General features: G+C 38.6%; 2 protein-coding genes across 4 annotated transcripts in view; one reads left to right on the top strand and one right to left on the bottom strand.

Moving 5' to 3' along the window:
- Positions 1-18,799, bottom strand: part of ecm2 (extracellular matrix protein 2, female organ and adipocyte specific) — a 34,348-nt gene extending 15,549 nt beyond the window's left edge. Inside the window, exons 1-7 of one of the 2 annotated variants that reach the window (XM_080181788.1) lie at positions 18,689-18,799; positions 17,586-17,677; positions 11,983-12,288; positions 8,695-8,883; positions 6,680-7,663; positions 4,564-4,679; positions 243-378 (exon numbers count right to left, since the gene is read on the bottom strand). In XM_080181788.1, coding sequence (XP_080037914.1) covers positions 243-378; positions 4,564-4,679; positions 6,680-7,663; positions 8,695-8,883; positions 11,983-12,268 — 1,711 coding nt within the window. In that variant the 5' untranslated portion in view covers positions 12,269-12,288; positions 17,586-17,677; positions 18,689-18,799. The remainder of the gene's footprint in view (positions 1-242; positions 379-4,563; positions 4,680-6,679; positions 7,664-8,694; positions 8,884-11,982; positions 12,289-17,585; positions 17,678-18,688) is intronic. The other variant, XM_080181789.1, reaches the window with a different exon arrangement.
- Positions 1-19,797, top strand: part of cenpp (centromere protein P) — a 253,450-nt gene that overhangs the window by 218,017 nt on the left and 15,636 nt on the right. The window lies entirely within an intron of this gene.

Here is a 19,797-nt window from a genome sequence, read left to right as displayed (position 1 = left end):
GAATTTAGTTTTATTCCAAATGTACCGAGAAACTGATAACATTGCATCTGTATAGCTATTAAAAGGTTCTGTATGGATGTTAAAATAATTTTCACTTATTTAAAATCAGATTATTCACAAGGGTTGACTATATATGCAGATTTTAAAAATATTTATTTTTTGTGAAAACCCCATTTTCAGCTATATTAATTAAACTGCACCAAAGCTGAAACCCTACCCCTCAATATTTAAAAGAGAAATACCCTGGAAAGTTTCCTCATCCAATCGTTGAAGAAGGTTGTCATTTAACTTTAATTCAACAAGTGTTCGAGGGAGTTGAAGAGGCATCTGAATCAACAAATTTTGATCCATGTATAGGCGTTTCAGTTTTTTTAATCTCTGGAAAAAAGGATACAATTTTAATTAAAATCTGGCTGTATGTCAGTGCACATAATATTCATGTGGTTCATTTAAAGACATAAATACATTTATTAATGTTTCAACCAAAATTTATTTTATGCGATTAACCATTGATGCTTTGAAATATGAAACTGCAAGTTTGTTCGGAATAAGTTTGGATATTTTGCTATGTGTTATTATGGATTTGCAAGATTTGTGTACTTAAATGACACTGGTTAGATTTCTGATAGACAAGGGAATTAAGGGTTATGGGGAGAAAGCAGGAAAGTGGAACTGATCCACTTCAGATCAGCCATGATCTTATTGAATGGCAGGGCAGGCTTGAAGGGCTAGATGGCCTACTCCTGCTCCTATTTCTTATGTTCTTAGCACTGCTGGCTCAGAGCGCCATGGACCCAGGTTCGATTCCCATCTTGGGTCATTGTTTGTGCGGAGTCTGCACATTCTCCCTGTGTCTGTGTGGGTTTCCTCCAGGTGCTCCGGTTTCCTCCCACAGTGCAAAAGACATATTGGTTAGGTGCATTGGCTGTGCTAAATTCTCCCTCCATGTACTCGAACAGGCACAGAGTGTGACGATTAGGGGATTTTCACAGTAACTTCACTGCAGTGTTAATGTAAGCCTACTTGTGACACTAATAAATAAACTTTAAACTTTGAAAAATGTCATGGTGACACTCATTTCCATTAATCCATCAGGCTCTGCTCCTGTCCTCAATCCACCTCAGTAGTTTCTAGCACACAGGGCAGGATTTTATGGCCTTGCTCAAGTGAGATCGAAAATTTTTGCCCAAGGTCAGAGCACATTTCTGTTGTTCACTCATCACCCAGTCTGACTCCCTGGTAGGCAAGGCAGTAGAATTCCAGTGACTGTCTTATAATTGTTTACATTACATTATGTTAGTAACCTTGTGTTCAATTTATTTGTTGAGTTTTCGGTTTAGCTAGGATTCATTGTGAGTTTCAAATCTTACTCAACATTTGTACAAATAATTATTGCACCAAAATATGGTGTCACTATATTCATTATATCTGATTGCAGGTTAGAACCATAATTGTTTGGTTGTCACTGGTTTCCAGTCTCAAAACTGTAATTCAACTGTAATGTATTGTTTAAAAAAGCCTCAAAAACACAATATTTGGCAATTCATGTCCTGAATTATAGATCAGTTTGTGATAGGACTACTTTTCAAAGCATAAAATAAATGTGGGATAGGGCATTTGACTCATTAAATTAGCCATGGAAGCATATTGTGGGAAGTGTTTGACATGACTTATGTTATATAGATTCTGAAGTGATCTGTGACATTGCAAATTCTACAATAACAATTTGGATTTTTATAACATCTTTAACTTTAAAAACATTCAAAGTCACTACACAGAGAATCGGACAAAAATGGGCACTGTGCCAACGAAGGAAATATGAGGGCATGACCAAAAGCTTGACCACTGAGGTGAAATTTAAGGAGTCTTAAAGGATGAGAGGTTGGTGAAGCTATGGATAATTCAACAAATGTGGCTGAGGCAGGACACTGTTATAGTGTTGAAAATAGGTGGCCTTGGTAATGATAGGAATTAGATTGGAAACTGAACTCGAGATTTAATAAGAATTCAAGATTGCCAACACTCTAATTTAGTCATATCCAAGTAAAGGATGGAGGTGGTGAGGATACAGTTTGTGGTAACTGTCTCAAAGACAACTTTGCTGATTCTAAAACTTAACTGGAGGCAATTTACTCTTCCCAGACTGGATATCAGACAAACAACATGACAACATAGAGGCAGTGAATGGAAAAAAAGAAGTGATGAAATGTTGGGATTCAATGTCTTTGGATAATCTCATCAAGAAACGGAATATGGTTGAGGAAGAAACAATGGATAGATCCTTTGACAGATTCCAGAAGTATTGGCTCTGTGTGCAAAGAGAAGCCACTTCTGGCTAAACTAGGACAGTTAAGAGTGGAACTAAGTGACAACAATCCCACTGAATTGGCCAACAAATGCAATGTTTTTGTCTTTCTTCAACGAGGTTGCCAGACTTGCTAGATATTTTCTGCTTTTATTTCACATTTCCAGTTTTCGCAGTATTTTACTTATGTAACAGAAGAAAGGTTTTGGTCAAGGATAAGGTGTCCCACCTAGTCAAATGCTTGCAGAGAGATTGAGGAGGGTAAAGAGTTATAATTCCCCACAGTCACCAAGGATATCATTTGTGACATTGATTCAGACTTTTTGCTGCATGGTAGGGACAGAAACCTAATTGAAGAAATACAAACATGGGACTGTGGGACAAATAGGCATGGATTTAGGAGATCACAGCATCTTCAAATGCTTTGGAAAGAAAGGGAGTTGAGTTGAAAGAACAGGGAATGAAGGGTATGTTTTCTGTAATGCAACTGATAACAGCAGTTTAGAAACAAGAAGGAACATATTTGAAGTAAGAAAAACATTTATAATGTCAGAATGGATGCTAGGAAATGAAGATGGTTAATTTTTTTTGATTGTGCTATCAAGAGAAAGAGGTCAACCTCAAAGGCAAACTATGTTCAGGAAGAGTATGAGGGTTAATCAGATTGATAGAATGACAGGATTCAGACTCTGTGCAGAGGTTGTGCTTAGTCTGAAAGTAGCAGCTAGAGGTTTATGAGCTGAGTTTTTTCAAGCTTCATCATACAGTGACCGGTGAATTTCTCAAGTTAGTTAGCAGTTTTTCTTGCTGGCGTTAGCAGCACGTGTCGGGTGGGATTCACCTATCTTAAATTTATGCATCCTGGGAATCACACCGACCAGCCCAGCTTTATAAAAAGTGGCATCTCAATTGCCACGTACAGACAGGCCACCCTCCCCATCCTGCTCGCACTGACATGGCAACCCCCCCTGGCAAGGGGAGCACTTCCAACCCCTCAACACAGAACAGCATCTTCCTTCAACCATTAAGAGAACGCACCACACCACCCACACACACATTCCCCCGCCCTCTGAACACTATGCAGGCATAAGTTGACCTAAACTCCATGCCAACCACAACCAGTGATCTCAATACCCCCTTCCTCCCACCAAAGAGAGTCACACCCAACTGGGGTTTCCTCAGGTCACCCTCAGAACCTCTAGTGCCAACGTTCCCTCTGGTCCTTCTGCTCCTGCACCTCCTTCATAATTGTACCTCTTAGTTTATATAGTCTTCCCATGTTCTTCCCAGCAAATGCATCACCTCTCACTTCTCTGCACTGAACTTCATCTGCTTCCTATCTGCCCATTCCACCAACTTGTCTACGTGCTTTGAAATCCTACACAATCCACCTCACAGTTTGCAATGCTTTCAAATTTCATGTCAGCCTCTAACCTTAAAATTGCCCCCTGCACACCAAGATCTAGATCATTAATAGATATCAGGAAAGGCAAAGGTCCAAATACCAACTGATGGGGGAACTCTGCTACAAACCTTCCCCCAGCCCAAAAAATATTCATTGGCATTACTCTCTGCTTCCTATTATTCAGTCAGTTTTGTATCCATATTGCTACTGTTGTGTGGCACTGTATTGAATGTCTTTTGAAAGTTCTTGTACACCACATTAATGGCATTACCCTCATCAACTTTTTTTGTTACCTCTTCAATAAAGTTAGTTAAACATGAATTCCCCTTTAGAAATCCATGCTGGCTCTTCCTAATCAACCCACTGTTAATAGTCTATGTGACTATTAATTACAATTATTGTTCCTCAAAACTTACCCACCACTGATGTTAAACTGACTGGTCTGCAATTGATGGGTTTATCCTTACAAATTTTTTTGAACAGCACTGCAATATGTTCCCTCTTTCTCCCCTATCACCCACACTCCCATTTCAGGTCTTGAGCTTGAGAAATTTGTTCATTGTCTGGATTAATTTTTCTCTGCCACTTTATAAGGCAACTCGTCACTTTGATATTCTGAATGAAAGGAAAATAGTTTTGAGAATCATATTTTGCATCAATTTAATGCATAGTTGGTTCAATGGTCACCTAAATGTAGAAATAAAAAAGCAAATTGCAGGATTTTATACTTCTTGTCTATGTTTAGATGTGATGAACTATGTTAAGAAAACAAAGAAAGCTACCATAAATCCTTTCACATAGTTCATTTGAAATATTTAATAATAGTTATTTTAAAATAACTTGTAAAACTTACTTTGAACGCTTCTGGATCTATGTTTGAAGAACGAATCTTATTTCTGCTCAGGTCAATCAGTTCAAGATTAGGAACCCCATTGAATGCTCCTGCTGGAATATTAGTGATTGAGTTTCCTGCAAGGATGGAAAATTCAGACATTTGTAGATTGATTGACCATGTGGGAGTATTTTAAACCATAATATTATATCATAGCATCACACTGAATTAAAATAGAATAGAAACGCAGCTGGGAATAAAGCTGCCAAGAAGGTTTCCAGTAGCTTGTCTACAAAGGATTAAAAAAAATTGCAGAAATAGTTGCCAACAGATATTTCTGTGTATTTGTAAGTGTTATTAACAGTTCAGCAGTTTTATTTTACCAAGCTTAAGTAATTTTATACAAATGGAAAAGCAGAATACTGCAGATGCTGGAAATGTGAATTAAAAACAGAAAATACTGTAAATAATCAACAGATCAAGCAGCATCTGCAGAGAGAGAAACAGTTAACATATCAGGGCGATGACATTTCTTCACAACTGAGAAAAGTTAGACATGTAATAAGGAAGTTTTGTGATAGGGTGAAAGACAGAGATTGTTAGAAGAGTTAGTCTTACAGGGAATGGTGATGGGGCAAGAAAAGAAATGATAGGCATAGAGCAAGTGTGCTATTCTGATTGTAACCCAATTTGTTTCATTTTCTTTGTATGTTTTGGTTTTTCTCTTATTTTTACAGAGTTTGTTCTCTTTTCAGTAAAGAAGTTAACAGTTTATTGCAATAGTTGTACAGCAACCATGTCATGCAAAGCAGCTTCAGCTGTATGTCAAAAACAACTATGAATGCAATTGTCCAAAAAAAGACATTGTAATCTCCGGTGGGAAACATGGTGCGATTCCTACTGGGGTGGTTGGCACGATCTCAATCGCAATCTTCTCCCACTTAGTCATTTGTTTGCGTGTGGAGGAGGGGTGCGATTTGTGCCAAAATGAGATGGGCAGGGCCTAAAAACACCAGCAAGGCTTGCTCCTCAGATATCAGGGCACTCCTTTTAAAGCATGCCCTGATCTTAGATTAACCTTCAAGACATCCCCCTCCATCGCCAGTATTAAAGACCTCTCCTACTACTTCTGAATCGCCAGCATCATCGGCCTCAAATGCCTCTCCCCCGTCACCTTAATCTCCTGTAAACTTCACATCATGCTGGCGGGTGGGAGAATTTAAGGAGGCTGGAGAATTCGGCTTAAAGCCAATTTTGAACAATTAAATCAATAATTATGTACTCAAATCTGGTTTGCATCATTACTGGGTGTGAACCAGATTAAGTTGCCGGCTGGGGGCGGGGAAAGTGTGATCAAAATGTGATCTCCTCATCACAAATCTGTTTATCACCCCTCTCATGAGAGTCTCCGGCCATAATGAAACTTAAGCCTGTGCATATGGGGCCAGAGAATCATCCCCTATTGAGTCAAGAGACCTTCTTACTCCTGAGTACATAGAAGGTAGAGAATGAGACGCCACCAGACAAATAGCCTTCTACAGCTTGGGTTTTACACCACATGTATTATAAGAACATAAGAACATAAGAAATAGGAGCAGGAGTAGGCCATCTAGCCCTTCGAGCCTGCCCCGCCATTCAATAAGATCATGGCTGATCTGTCGCTGCTCAGTTCCACTTTCCCGCCCTCTCCCCATAACCCTTAATCCCCTCATCTTATCCTGGCCAAATTTAAAATTATCCAGAAGTCCTTTAGCTCTTTGAAGATTTATCAAATTCAGTATGAAAACTTTTTATTGTTAGAAAATAAACTATTCTGTTTGCTTCCTACAATTTTAAAAATAGTCACCCAAGGAAAATAACCCTATGTGTTTGTAGTGTCACTGCACTCATAGCAACAAACAATAAAAAAATTTGTCTAAAGACTCTACCTTCACAAATTGTCTGACAGGTATCCCAAGTGAAGCAGTATTAATGCCACACCTGGTAGCCTGAATAGATGTAAACTTGATTTGATATATAATGTTTTAATAAATACTTGCCCTTTTTAGCATATTTTAGAAATCATTTAAGCAACTTAAATTTCACAGATAAAATAATTATTGTTAAAATGTAAGACATACAAAAATGTATTGATTACCTGCAAGATGTAGATTTGTAAGCTCCAGATCTCTAATTGGAGGTATTTGAGTCAATTTAGCATTATAGCAGTTTATAGTGACATCTGTGACATCGCAGCCAGCTGGGAGAGAAAATCTGGGGGGTTCTTCATCGGGATGAAATGGAATTGATCCTAATGTGGAAGGAATTAATGATAATCCTGAATATTCTATATTGTCATTTTCTTCCTCAAACTCCTCTTCTTGCACCTCTTCTTCAAACTCCTCCTCTTGTGACTCTGTTTCTTCTTCCTTAAACTCCTCCTGTTGAACCTCCTCATCTTCCTCAAACTCCTCCTCTTGTACCTCACCTTTTTCCTCAATCTCCCCCTCTTGTGGCTCCTCATCTTCTTTCTCAAACTCCTCCTCTTCCACCTCATCTTGTTCCTTCTCCTCCATTTCCTCCTCCATTTCTTTATCCTCTTCCATCTCTTTATCCTCTTCGTCTTCCTTCTCCACTTCCTCCTCTTGTTTCTTCACTTGCTGCTTCTGTTCTTCCCCCTCATCTTCCTTCTCCTCCTTCTCTTCCTTCTCCTCCTCTTGTTCCTTCACTTGCCGCACCTCATTGTCTTCTTTGCGGTCATTAATTTCAACATATTCATCATGTTCATTTTCCTGTTCTTCCCCATCTATAATTCTTGAATGATTTCCCAATTCATTTTCAAGTTGTTGCTCTTCCTCCTCTACGATACTCCTCTGAATTTCTTCATCAAGGTCCTTCTGTTCTGCTGCCAGCACCTTTTGAGGTTCTTTTTCTTCCATTTGATGTAGTTTTTCTTTCCTTTGATGGGATTTTTCAAGCTCTTTTTGCTTTTCTTCATCATTACTTTTTTCTTCACTCTTTCTTTGCTCCTGACCTTTTCTTTTTTGAATTTCTTCCAATTTTTTTTCTCTTTTTAGTTGTTCTTCTTGTTCTTGATTACTGAGGATCACTGGATGGTATGTTTCACTTGGATCATTTGGCTCTGTAAAATCAACACAAAGTTTAAGAATGTTGAACATTTAAAAATCAAATATGAGGATCAAGATCACTACAGAAAATATCATGATTGTATGGTTGTACATCATGCAGTTCTTGTGATAAATGAGGCAATGTGAATAACAAAGGGAAATTTTATGTGCAATTGTTTTAATAAATTCATACTTGGAATATTTTTTTCTGAGGTTAGGTGATGAAATGAGCAATTAATGAGCATCACTTTTGCTGGATTTTCTTAACTGTGCTACTTCTATTAGAAATAGGAATCCGCCATAAGACAAGAATAGCCAATGCAGCAATATAGATTTACGGAGGGACCAGATAATAAAGTTATAATTAAGGATTTGGGTGAATTCATTACAATAAAGGTTATGGATTTATGTAAATATCAAGATTACACAGTAGCATTATTGCTCATATATTTTTCCATCGGATGATCAGTAATGATAGTAAAAAGTACTGCAAGTCACACTGACGACTGTCAGGGACCAGTTGCTATAATGTTTTTGCTCTAGAAGAATTTAATCACTGTAGATTTAGCACAAAAATATTGTTGCACATGCAGTAGCTACAAAAATTAAGAGCCTGTATAGCTTTTGGTGTTGCATTACTTTTCGAAAAACAATACTTGGCCAAAACAATATTTGGCAAAAACATTGAATGTAGCTACTGAAGGTTGAGTTTTACACAGCCTAATTGAATCTTTGAGGTACAAATATAGTTCTTTATATTAAGCAAAGAGCACTTGAGGGATCATTTCATGTGTTACTTATCAAATGTAAAAGATTTTTCTTGAGCAAATACATGTTAACAATTGTTAACATTGTTGAAATAGCCATGTTATTTGGTTCATTTGTACCAGGTTTCAATTATAAGTATTTTTACCCAAAGCATATTACAAAGATGAATAAATGGAGGAAACCATCCTTGAATTGATAAACAATTTGCACAACTATTTTCCATTTTGACATTTTAAATCACTCAAAAAAACTAACTGAATAACGAATGAGAAAATACCAAATGAAGCACAAATTGGGCAGCATTCCTCAGTTGGTATTGTGGTTCTTGCACACTTCAAGATGGGGCAGCTCATTTCATCACAAATCACTTTTCCACTTGAACAGAGACAGGTTACACATGGTTTTGGAGACCAGACTGCCTTGTCATACATGATCATCCCATTCACTTTGCAATTTCCTCGTCTACCTAATGATAAAAATTAAACAGAAGTGGGTTATCATTGTTTATCTATTGCAATGTTAGGCATCTTGAGTAGTTTCAAATTCAACCCATGTGAAAGGGCATCATATAATTTAAAACAACAATATACTGTTACCAAATAATTCTTAGTTTTTGTTAATGATTAAAACTTCAGCATGGGAAGAGTTAACAATTCAGCAATCCATGGAATTGTCAGGAGTATATCTGTCAAGGCGGTGGAAATGAGTGGTACAACTTTGTTGTCAGGAATATGTTGAAAACTATAGTGTTGAGAATTTCTTCAGGTGATGCTTCCTTTCTTAGTGGTATATCATAAGCCTAAATGATGTAAAATAGAATAACATATTTTCTCTGCAACAACCTTTTCTTGCCTTGTGTTTTAAAATATGCAAAATTATCAGCATCTAATAAAGAAAAAGTAAGGTTCATGTTTGAGTTTCATCAGAATATGGTTCTGTGGTCTAATTTCAATAATATTGATGTACCCTTGTCTCTCCCAAAAATAAAAGTTGTTTTATGTTTAATGTTTATATCTATGTATTTGTTTATACCTTTGACCTGTGATGATATGACTACAGGGTGGATAACCAGAATACAAATCATAGCCCTGTGGTGCACGAGGCAGTTCACGCAAGGTGGGATAGGAGAGCAAAGAGGGATTGAGAATAAGCATCACTTCCTTTTTATTCTGCAGTAGTAATTACAATCAGAAGGGTCTGCTTATCTGGTGCTAAGGTAAAAGTACAGAAGGTTGGAAAGGGAAGGGGTGACCAGTGCCATGGCTCATGCTAGAACTGATGACATTGGGATGACAAAGAAGGGGGGTCCTGATAAGAGCCATACAAAGTTGGCAACTAAATTTTTAAAAACAGGACATTATTCACAGGATTACCAGACAAACCATGTAGTAATTGGTATATGATTAGGCAGATCAGGAAGGTAAGTGTTTTGTTGACAGACTTTGTTGATATGGGAGGAAAGGATTCTATTCCAAAGGACACTGGCACCAGTGTATCAACTGGAAGAGGTTCTGTCATTGAGATATGCTGCACCTGAACCAGAGTGGGATCAGTGGAAAAAATTAAAATGGCTATGAATGGAACTTTAAAATAGTGAACTGGGGAGGGCTTTTTCCTGTGCTACAAATACCAGAAAGTACCATGAAACATTGTCTTAGTCCTATTTTCTGAATTTCCCTCCCTAAACCCTTCTACCTATCTCTCGTTGACCTCCCTTAAGACATTTCTTAAAACTTACCTCTTTAACAGACTCAAGAACAGCTTCTTCCCTGCTGCCGTCAAACCTTTGAATGGACCTTCTTTATATTAAGTTGATCTTTCTCTACAACCTAGCTTTGAATATAACAGTACACTCTGTACGCCCTCCTTTACTTCTCCCCTATGTATTCTATGAACAGCATGCTTTGTCTGTATAGCGCAAGAAACAATTCCTTTCACTGTATCCCAATTCATATGACAATAATAGATCAAATCAAATCAAAATCTTTGGTCACCTGTCCTAGTACCCATGGTACCTTGGAGTCAAGTCTTATCTGGTTATACTACTATAAATCACCCAGGTACGTTTTTACTAGGTTACAAATGCTATAAAACTGCATGATGTTGTCCACAGTAGGTACACTTTCGAATAGTTTTGAGCATCAGTTTAAAAAAAAATTGGCCTTTTTTATGTTAATTATATTCTTATTTAATTGCATAGACTCCAAAGAGCACTAGTTCATTACTTGACCGATGTAAGATAATTCATCAACCCTTAGTGATGGGGATTCCATTTTAATATTGAGATTCTACACATTTTTCTATTGTATAACATGCATAATTTTGTAACATTTCTAATTTTGATTACTAGTTATAGAAATAAATGTCTATAAAAGTCACACAAATCTTAACTCATTGCTGAAGGTCATTTTACATATTCTCATTTCCATTTCTGGCCCCAAGAACAATTGTAAGAAGTCTCACAACATCAGGTTCGAGTCCAACCAGTTTATTTGATAGTAATCCCACAAGCTTTTGGAAACAGTGTTCCTTTGTCAGGTGTGTGGAAGGTTCTGATCAGAGAAGGGCATATAAAGTCACACACAGTTTACAGAATACTGATTAGAATGCAAGTCTTTACAGCTAATCTGCTATTCAAGCCTTAAAGATGCAGACAGTGTGAGTGGAGATTGCATTAGCATAGGTTAAAGAGATGTGCATCGTCTCCAGACAGGACAGTAAGTGAGATTGTCATCTGTAAACTGTGTGTTGTGAGACTTCTTACTGAGTTTACCCCAGTCCAATGCCAGCATCTCTACATCATGTTTACCCCAAGAACGATGTCAGGAGCATTATTTTTTCAAGTATGCAGAACGGATGTAGACTGAGCATGTGTCATAAATGTAGTTTGTGTGGTGAATAGACCATCTTATAATCGTGAAAAGGGAATCAAATCCATTTACAGTTCTCTTTAAGTTCAGTGGAGGGTGTTATTGCTCTCCTGATAGAAACTGGCAAGGAAATGGTTGCTCAAGAGACAACCCATCTGTTTCTGCAAGATTTCAATTTAAACCCAAGTATTCACTTAATGGTTTTAAAATAATAAAATCTGTTTTTAGTATAGCAGTGGCTATCTGACAGCAGCATAAATATAAAAATGTCATATATATGTTTATAACACACATATCTAAAAACACATGGTTGATGTTAATCTATTGCAGGTGAGCTGTGTTGCAGTTGTAGGGAGAATGCTGCATAATCATTCCTTTTCAATAGGTCACAGTACATTTTTGAATAGATTGGATGCAATTTTAAAGATACAGAGCTACAGATATTACATTTATAATATATTTAGATTTTCTGATTGGTGTTACTCTACAGCAGGCATTTACCTTTTTATTTTTAATGGAGAAACACGACCATTGGAATAACATTGAAGAGAAAATTTAGTTTTACCACATTTCCAAAACAAAAAAACTCAAATGTTTAATGAAGGCAACACATTTCCTTGAACCATGATTATTTTTACCTTTAATGGGTATAACAGTAGTTGAGAAATTACTTCTGTTTCCTGTTTTTCACTAACCTGGTAATACATTGTAAGTCGACTCTGTTGCACCAATGCCTAGATATGAGTAAAGGAAGGTTATCATGCTTTCATCTGCATTAATTTTTGGAAATTTTGCAGGAGAGTGTAAATGTCTAGGTTTTGTTTGTTTGGCCAAATTGTGATTCATAAAGCCAACATGTTGTTGGCCTTGAGGATGGAGCCTTCTCCTCTGATCTCTATTTGTTGCCTTATTTTCCCTCTTACCAAGACCTTCACACAGATTGAGAAATAGGAAGAGCAAAATTAAAGTGTTTACATTCATTGTTTTTCTTTAGGAACCACCTGTAAGGAAGGAAAAACAAGAACATAAGTTTCATAAACTTTTGCTTCCCATTGAATTCCAACTAAAGTAAGCTTCATAATGTTAACTTCAATTGCATGTCCGTATAAGAAGCAGTTTATATATTTTTAATAAAAGACCGAATTGTGGAGTGTTTGTCAAGAAACAGCCTGTTTGAATTTAACTGAACGATACACCCTGTAACAAGTAGTTTATTTGAATATCAAAATGGAAAATCTGGTTGAACTATACTCAAAATAATGGCAGTTTATGAAATGTTAAACAAGTTTATCTGATAGTTATACTGCCAACCACCACATGATGTCTAATACAGTCAAAGCCAGTTAAAAATCAATTATATTTTACAGTCAGTAGCAAATCACAAGGTAGAGCTTTGGAAAGATAGCCTTAAATGAAGAATGGCAGCAGGCAGACAACTGTGAGGATTGCCAGAAAGGAAAGGATAATAACTAGGACTTGAATTATAGTCAGTCTGAAAATGACAATTGACTTGCTGTAATTGATCTGTATGAAGAGGTAATAGAGCATTTTAGTATACTTAGTGCAACTGCAATAAGAGAAATGACAAGAAGAAAATACTCCTTAAACAATTTCAGTGTCTGATTTGAAGTAGCCTGCGGGTGTGAGTGTTTCAGGAAGATGCTGCCGTAACATAAAATGCCTGGTGATTGAATTTCACAAATAAAATATCTAACCAAAGAAAACATCCAATTTAACATTAAAGCCATAGAGAGCATTCAGCAGTGACCACAGATTCAACGGGCTGATGACAGGGATAGGAAACTAGAATGAGTTACTGAACTAGAGGAGGCTGAAAGAAGTTAATAGAGGTTTTTAAATTATCAAGACTTTTGGTTTGTGACCAAGCAGATGAAGAACATTATGTTCCAATTCATGCTAGCAAACAAAACAAGAAAAGAATAATTGCGTGTTATAAGAAAAATGCTTGATTAGATCTCAAATGGAGGTAACATTTCCCTCTTATGGTAATCAACTGCTTCAGAACTTGCAGTGTTTACTTGAGTTCTCCAGATTCTTTTCCCCTTTTGAAGTTTTATTTTCTATGGAACAATCTAGAGTAGAAAGTAAGACTTCAAATAATGATAGGGGGAACATAATTATGTTACAGTCACTTATATTTCAGTACTTATCCACTCTTTATTTATATCTGTATGAGAAAATAATCTTTACCGTAATTACTGCTTTAAGCTTGCAAAAGTACTCTTGCCAGCTTGCATTCAGAAAGCTATCCCATTTGATATTGTTAAGTAGCAGTTCAGCAATAAACCAGTAATCAGGGAATGTCTCATGGTTTCAGAAGAAATTGCTGAGAGGCAAATCAAAAGTTGCAAGTGCCTAGAAATATATGATCAAATTTCTAACATTTGATGGATGAGTGAAATGACTGTGAAACATTCCATGTTCCTGCTCTCTCTATGGGACTATGGGTGGAATTCTCCCATTTTGAGACAAAGGGCCATGACAGGGTGCAGGAACAGGAATGTTTCCCGGGGCAAAGGCTGGCAAGAAAACATGTCAAATCTCCTGGCCCCAACCTGATTAATTATGGGTGTTTTACGCTGCATTCAGTAACAGGCCTGGATTGTGTGTGGTCTGCCGGCATGTCTGGGTGCCATACTGAAAAGGCATCCAACATTACTAATCCACCAGTGAAGAAAGAAGGTGGATTTTCTGAAAATGAAGGTGGATTTTTGGGAGCGCTCCAGGATGGGAAGATAGACTCCCTGAAAATAAAGATGGATTTCCAGCAACACTCTGAGGCTGGAAGGTGAAGCCCTTCCACCATACTGAATCTGGAAGGTTCACCTACAGATGCTGTCCCTACCCAGTGCTGTGGTGGTCCAGGCAGCCTGTCTCCCAAACTCTGGATGCAGCCCCCATTGTTCAGGTGAGTCCCAACATCTTCACGCCAGCTGTTGGCAGGGTTTCTGACCTGCCATGAAGGCTGTTACTAGTGGGAGATCCCACTATGAGTTCACGCCAATGTGAAAACAATTTCTGGGGCTCTCACCATATGCTTCCCTCACACTTAGCATCAAGCACACCAGCGGGGTTTGGAAGAATTCAGCCCTTAGTCTCAAAATGTGAGAATTCCTCCCTGAAACTAGGAATGTTTACACAAAAGAAAAAGTGACTGTGGGAGAACATATCATAGTTTTGAACATTCTAAGGGGTACAGTTAAACTAAACTCAAGTAATTACAAACTCTAACCAGCAGGCATGGATTCAGGAGAGTGGAGGTGGCTATAATGATCCATTTCAGCAAAAAGCTGAATTTTTTTTCATTTAAGATGAGATTATGAAAGCATATTGTGAGGCTTTGAAATTCGTACTTTCCTAAGAAGCAACGTAGTGTTGAATAGCTTTAAATGAATTCTTCTTTCCATTTTATACAGTTAAACAGGGCCTAGGTAAGTCTACACCTGGATTATTGTGTGCAGTTTTAGTCTTCTTATCTGAGGAACAATGTTCTTGCTACAGAGAGTATGCAGTGACAGTTTACCAGACTGATTCCTAGGATGGTGGATTAATGTATGAGGAGAGAGCTTGACTTGGTTAGGATTATATTCATTGGAGTTCAGAAGGAAGAGGAAGGTCTCATAGAAATTCTAACAGGACTAGAGAGGGTAGATGCAGAAAGGATGTTCCTGATGGCAGGGGAGTCCAGAGCTGGGGGGGCGGGGGAAAGGGTCACAGTCTGAGGATACAGGGTAGACCATTAAGGACAAAGATGAGGAGAAATTTCTTATCCAGAGAATGGTGAGCCTGTGAAATTCACTACCGCAGAAAGCAGTTGGAGCCAAAACATTGCACATTTTCAAGAAGGAGTTAGAACTAACTTGGGGCAAAGGGAACAAAGGATATACGGGAAGGCGGGATTAGGCAATTGAACTGAATGATTAGCTATAATCATAATGAATGGTGGAGCAGGCTCGAAGGGCCAAACAGCCTGCTCTTGCTCCTATTTTCTATGTTTAAATACTTCTAAATTCATTTTAACACTATTTAAGGGCCTCTCTGCCACATGATTCCTCCAACGTGAGGTTCACAACAGTTCTGAGAGGACGGGAAACAATCAAGGGGATCCCGCTGGGGGGATCAAGATAAGTATGGTCCCGGGGGAAAGGCATATGCCCCTGGCATTGGCATGGGGCAGTGCCAACATGACTGTGCCCACCTGTGCCAGGAGAAATGCCAAGGTAGATCCTCTAGGGAGCCCAGTAGGTGAGGGAGAGGTTGGTCCTGTTTGTGGTGGGAACAATTGATTAGGAGAATACCAAGGATTTTGAAGGGCAGGACTTGGCAGCGACAGAGAACAGGCCAATTAAGTTGCACAAGTAATTTCCTCTCCCGAGTGATATTTCCCCCCCCGAGCAATTTCCACCAAGTGATTTCACCCCCCACAAGTGATTTCTCCCTCCCTCCCTAGTGGTCCCCCTGCTCCCTAGCGGTTCTCCACTTCCATTTCCCCTTCCTCCCCCTCCTCGATGGTCCTGCCTTCCTCCCTTCCTGGCGTCGCTCTGCTCTCCCTAGTGATCCCTCTCCTTCTGTAGTGGTTGCCCCTCCCTCCCTAGTGTTCCCCCAACCCCTCCCTCTGTACCAATTCCCTCCCAGCTGCCATGTCAGCGGTCCCCCATTCTCCTCAGCAACCTCTCCTATCCCCAGTGACAAACCCCCTACATGCCATGGCCTGTGTTACAACAACAATATTAGGCCTTGAATGGGTGTCATACTGGTAACAACCATCACCTCCCAGGAAGCACTGACATACAGATAGGCCAGCAGCTCTTGGCAGTTGGGACTTCTCCCCAGGATCCTCCATCCAAGGGAAGACCTGTGCCATCCAGTTAAGTGGCTTTCGCCGGCTCTCCAACCAGTGAGGGAGACTCCTGTCACCTTCATTATAAATATTGCCAATAGCCTGAGAAGGGTGCCAGCTTCTCGAAAGAATGTTCAGGAAATTTTTGTTTCCAAATAAATAGAGCGTCAGTGTCAATCAAGGTGCAATGCAAGTTTAGATCAGCCAAAACTGTTTGGAGATGGTTAATCTTGGATAAGCCTCACCATAAACCAAGGATGCAAATGTGCAATTCTCTTGTGTAGTATCTTGGGAATGAATCCTTCTCTGCAGATCAGAATCTGTTTGCAGGGGAATGATTCCCTGACCTGCCTTCTAATTGATGTAATTAAAGTGACCCAGCAAGAAGGACGCTTACCTGTGGTGACTATTTTCTGGTTTTATATCAAACTGGCCATTGTCCAGTATTGGATAGCTTTTTGTCTGGTATTTTGTACCTTAGTACCTTAGTGAAGTACTGGCAGGGGCCTGTGTTCATTCCTTGCCCCATCGCAGAATCCTCACACTGACTGAGACGCAGAAAACTGAGGTTGGTTTTCATCTTTCCAATCTCTGCCCCCACCCTCATCCACCTCACCTACTCCCTTTCCCCACCTCACATACTTGCAATTGGACCTTTTCCATTGCAAACCACAATGGAGCTTCCTCCATGATGACATGTTCTCTGTGTGTGATGACATCATTCTTACCCAATCACAATGGTGTCCAGTATTAGTGGTCTCCAAGAGTGACTGCCTCATACTTACCCATTCTGGCCCTCGTGACTCCTGACCCTAATGCAGACTGCAGCAGCTCAAGTCAATGGCTCACCGCCACTTTCTAAAGGACAATTAAGGGTGGGCAATAAATACTAGCCTTCTCATGAAGAAATTGGTGGGATAAAATGAAGATGTCTATTACAAAATTATAATTAATTTTTATATTTCCATGTTATTCAACCGGAATCTTGTGATAGTTCTCTTGTGTAAAAAATAGTTTCTTCATATAAGTACTCTTCAAGACTTTGGTTCCGTATGGTGCAAATACCCGACTAACATGACCGCTGACAGTCCAGGACTTCATGTCAAGTCTATGCCTGTTGTTACCAACTGTGCATAAATAAGGGAAGCTACTCAAATATATTTATTTAAATGACTTGGCCCAATTCCACAGACACAAAAACCTTTCAAAAGGTGACGATCAAAGTCAAAAATAATGATGTGCCCAAGTACGAGAGATCCATCTCCCCCCTCCCCCCACTTCCCCCCCAGACGTCTGGGGATGTAAATCATTTGAGCTCTTATTCCAGCCAGTCATTAATAACTGAATGACTTCCTTACTTTTATTTGACTTCAGCATTGATGTTAAAAACAGCCACTGCAAAAATAAGTTTTAAGAAAGCAAGAGGAGTGAACTTACCAGCTCCCCCTCCCACCAGTCACACGCACACTTTGTACACTTCCTTAAAGAATGAGCTGGCGTATTCCCTGAGTATGTAACAGCCTGGGCCCCTGGGGTAAAAGAGAATTGGTTGTAGTAAAGAATCAAAGTCAGGATTACTGGAGAAACAAAAAGCCTGCTTGGAGGATGGAAAGTTTTGGTCCTTCGGATAACAAGGCTCAGCTGGAAAATTTTTGAAAATGCAGTGGCTATTGTACATGTCAGCCACATTCTTTTACACTGACAAAATAAATATTTGTGTTTCATTGCACTGCAGAGCTAACATGAAGCATCTTTAATTATCAGCTGATATGATTTTATAGTGGCTTGGCAAAACCTTTGAGAAAATGGATATGAATCCAAGTTTTTTTTGAAGTCACGCTTTTCACGTTAATGTTATTAATTCTGTTGTAGCAGAAAAAAGTCATGAAATGGAACAAGGTGAAACTTTTGGAAAATCAAAGGGCATATTTTTATAGTAGAACCTTCCTTGCGTTTAGTTTTAAGTTTCTTTCTGCCATTAATAAAGCTGGCCCCTGGTGTAAAAACAGCAGAAAGAACACATTGCTGCACATATTCATTTCCTGCAACTGATACTATTGAGTAGTTAGGGAATACTGAAACAAAGGCAGCTAACAGAAATAAAGTGTTTAAACACAAAAGAACCACAATACATTACCACAACTGCTTAGTCCTTGAGGCCAAGCACTTCTTGTAGACTTTGTTAAGTTTAGTCTATCATAGCCAGGAACTAACATGCATCTGAAGAGTTTCAGAAGTGACAAAAGTTAAAAGCAGATGGCCTGCACTTTTTTTAAAGCGAGGTTTGCCTAAGTAACTTTAAAGTTAAGAAAAAAGAAATGAAGGGATCATTCCTAGATAAATTTGTGGAGAAATACAAATCAAGAGGCAATCATTACTTAACTATTAGGCATTGAATGTCTAGGATAGAGCTACCACAGAGTGTTATCTGTTAGTGTGGTATGCTATAAGACCATAAGATGTAGGAGAAGTAGGCCATTCAGCCCATTGTGTCTGCTCCACTATTCAATTTATCATAATCCTCAACTCCACTTTCATACCTTATTCCCATAAATCTTGATTCTCTTATTGGTTAAAAATCTGTTTATCCCAGCCTTGAACATACTTAACGACCCAGCTTCCACAGCTCTCTGCGGTAAAGAATTCCACAGATTCACTACCCTCCGAGTGAAGAAATTCTTACTAATCTCTGTTTTAAATGGACAACCCCTTATTCTGAGATTATGCCTTCTGGGTCCTAGACTCTCCCACAAGAGGAAACATCCTCTCAAAATCTGCCCTGTCAAGCCCCCTTAGAATCCTATTTGTCTCAGTAATGTCACAGTCTCCTAAACTCCAATGAGTACAGGCCCAGCCTACTTAACCTCCCTCAAGAAATCCCTCCATCCCCAGGATTAACCTTATGAATTGCCTCAATGCTAGATTCCTAGATAAGGAGACTAAAACTGTTCATAGTATTCCAGGTGCAGTCTAACTAGTGCCTTGTATAGTTTTAGCAATATTTCTCTATTTTTATACACCATTCCCTTTGAAATAAAGGCCAATATTGCATTTGCTTTCCCAATTGCCTGCTGAACTTGCATGCTGGCTTTTTGTGATTTATGCATGAGGACTCCCAATCTCTCTGTGCTCCAATTTTCTTCATTCTTTCTCCATTTAAATAATATTCAACTCCTTTATTCTTCTTACCATAGTCTTCTTATCAAAGTGCATAACCTCACATTTTTGTATGTTATATTCCATATGCTACATGAAATACTTTTCTCCAGTGGAAGAGTGCGTAAATAATAGGTGTGGGATATTGATCACATAAATCAAAATGGTCCCTTCCATGGTGAGAGACTAAAATTTCCAGTAAATTTGATCTTATCTTAAAAAGCTGAGTTAAAGCAAAAAATCATCCAGTAGTTTAGTAGCTGAAGCATTTTTGTGTAAATATAATTAGAATTTAAGCTAAAGCCATCCAGAAACAGCAATGTTTGAACTTCTTAACTGTATAAACAGAATTATGGGTAGCTTGAGCTGTTTTGTCATCATGCTTTGTAAAATCCTATAGCAAAGAAGGAGGGTATTTGGCCCTTATGGTTGTATCACCTCTTTGAATGAACTAGCTAATCAGTTTCAGTCCCCTGCTCTTTCCCTATAACCC

This window comes from Carcharhinus amblyrhynchos, chromosome 3 (assembly GCF_965287045.1).
Source record: "Carcharhinus amblyrhynchos chromosome 3, sCarAmb.v2.hapA, whole genome shotgun sequence".
Lineage (NCBI taxonomy): Eukaryota > Metazoa > Chordata > Chondrichthyes > Carcharhiniformes > Carcharhinidae > Carcharhinus > Carcharhinus amblyrhynchos.
Note: the sequence above shows the minus strand (reverse complement) of the source record. Positions and strands in the feature narration are given on the sequence as shown.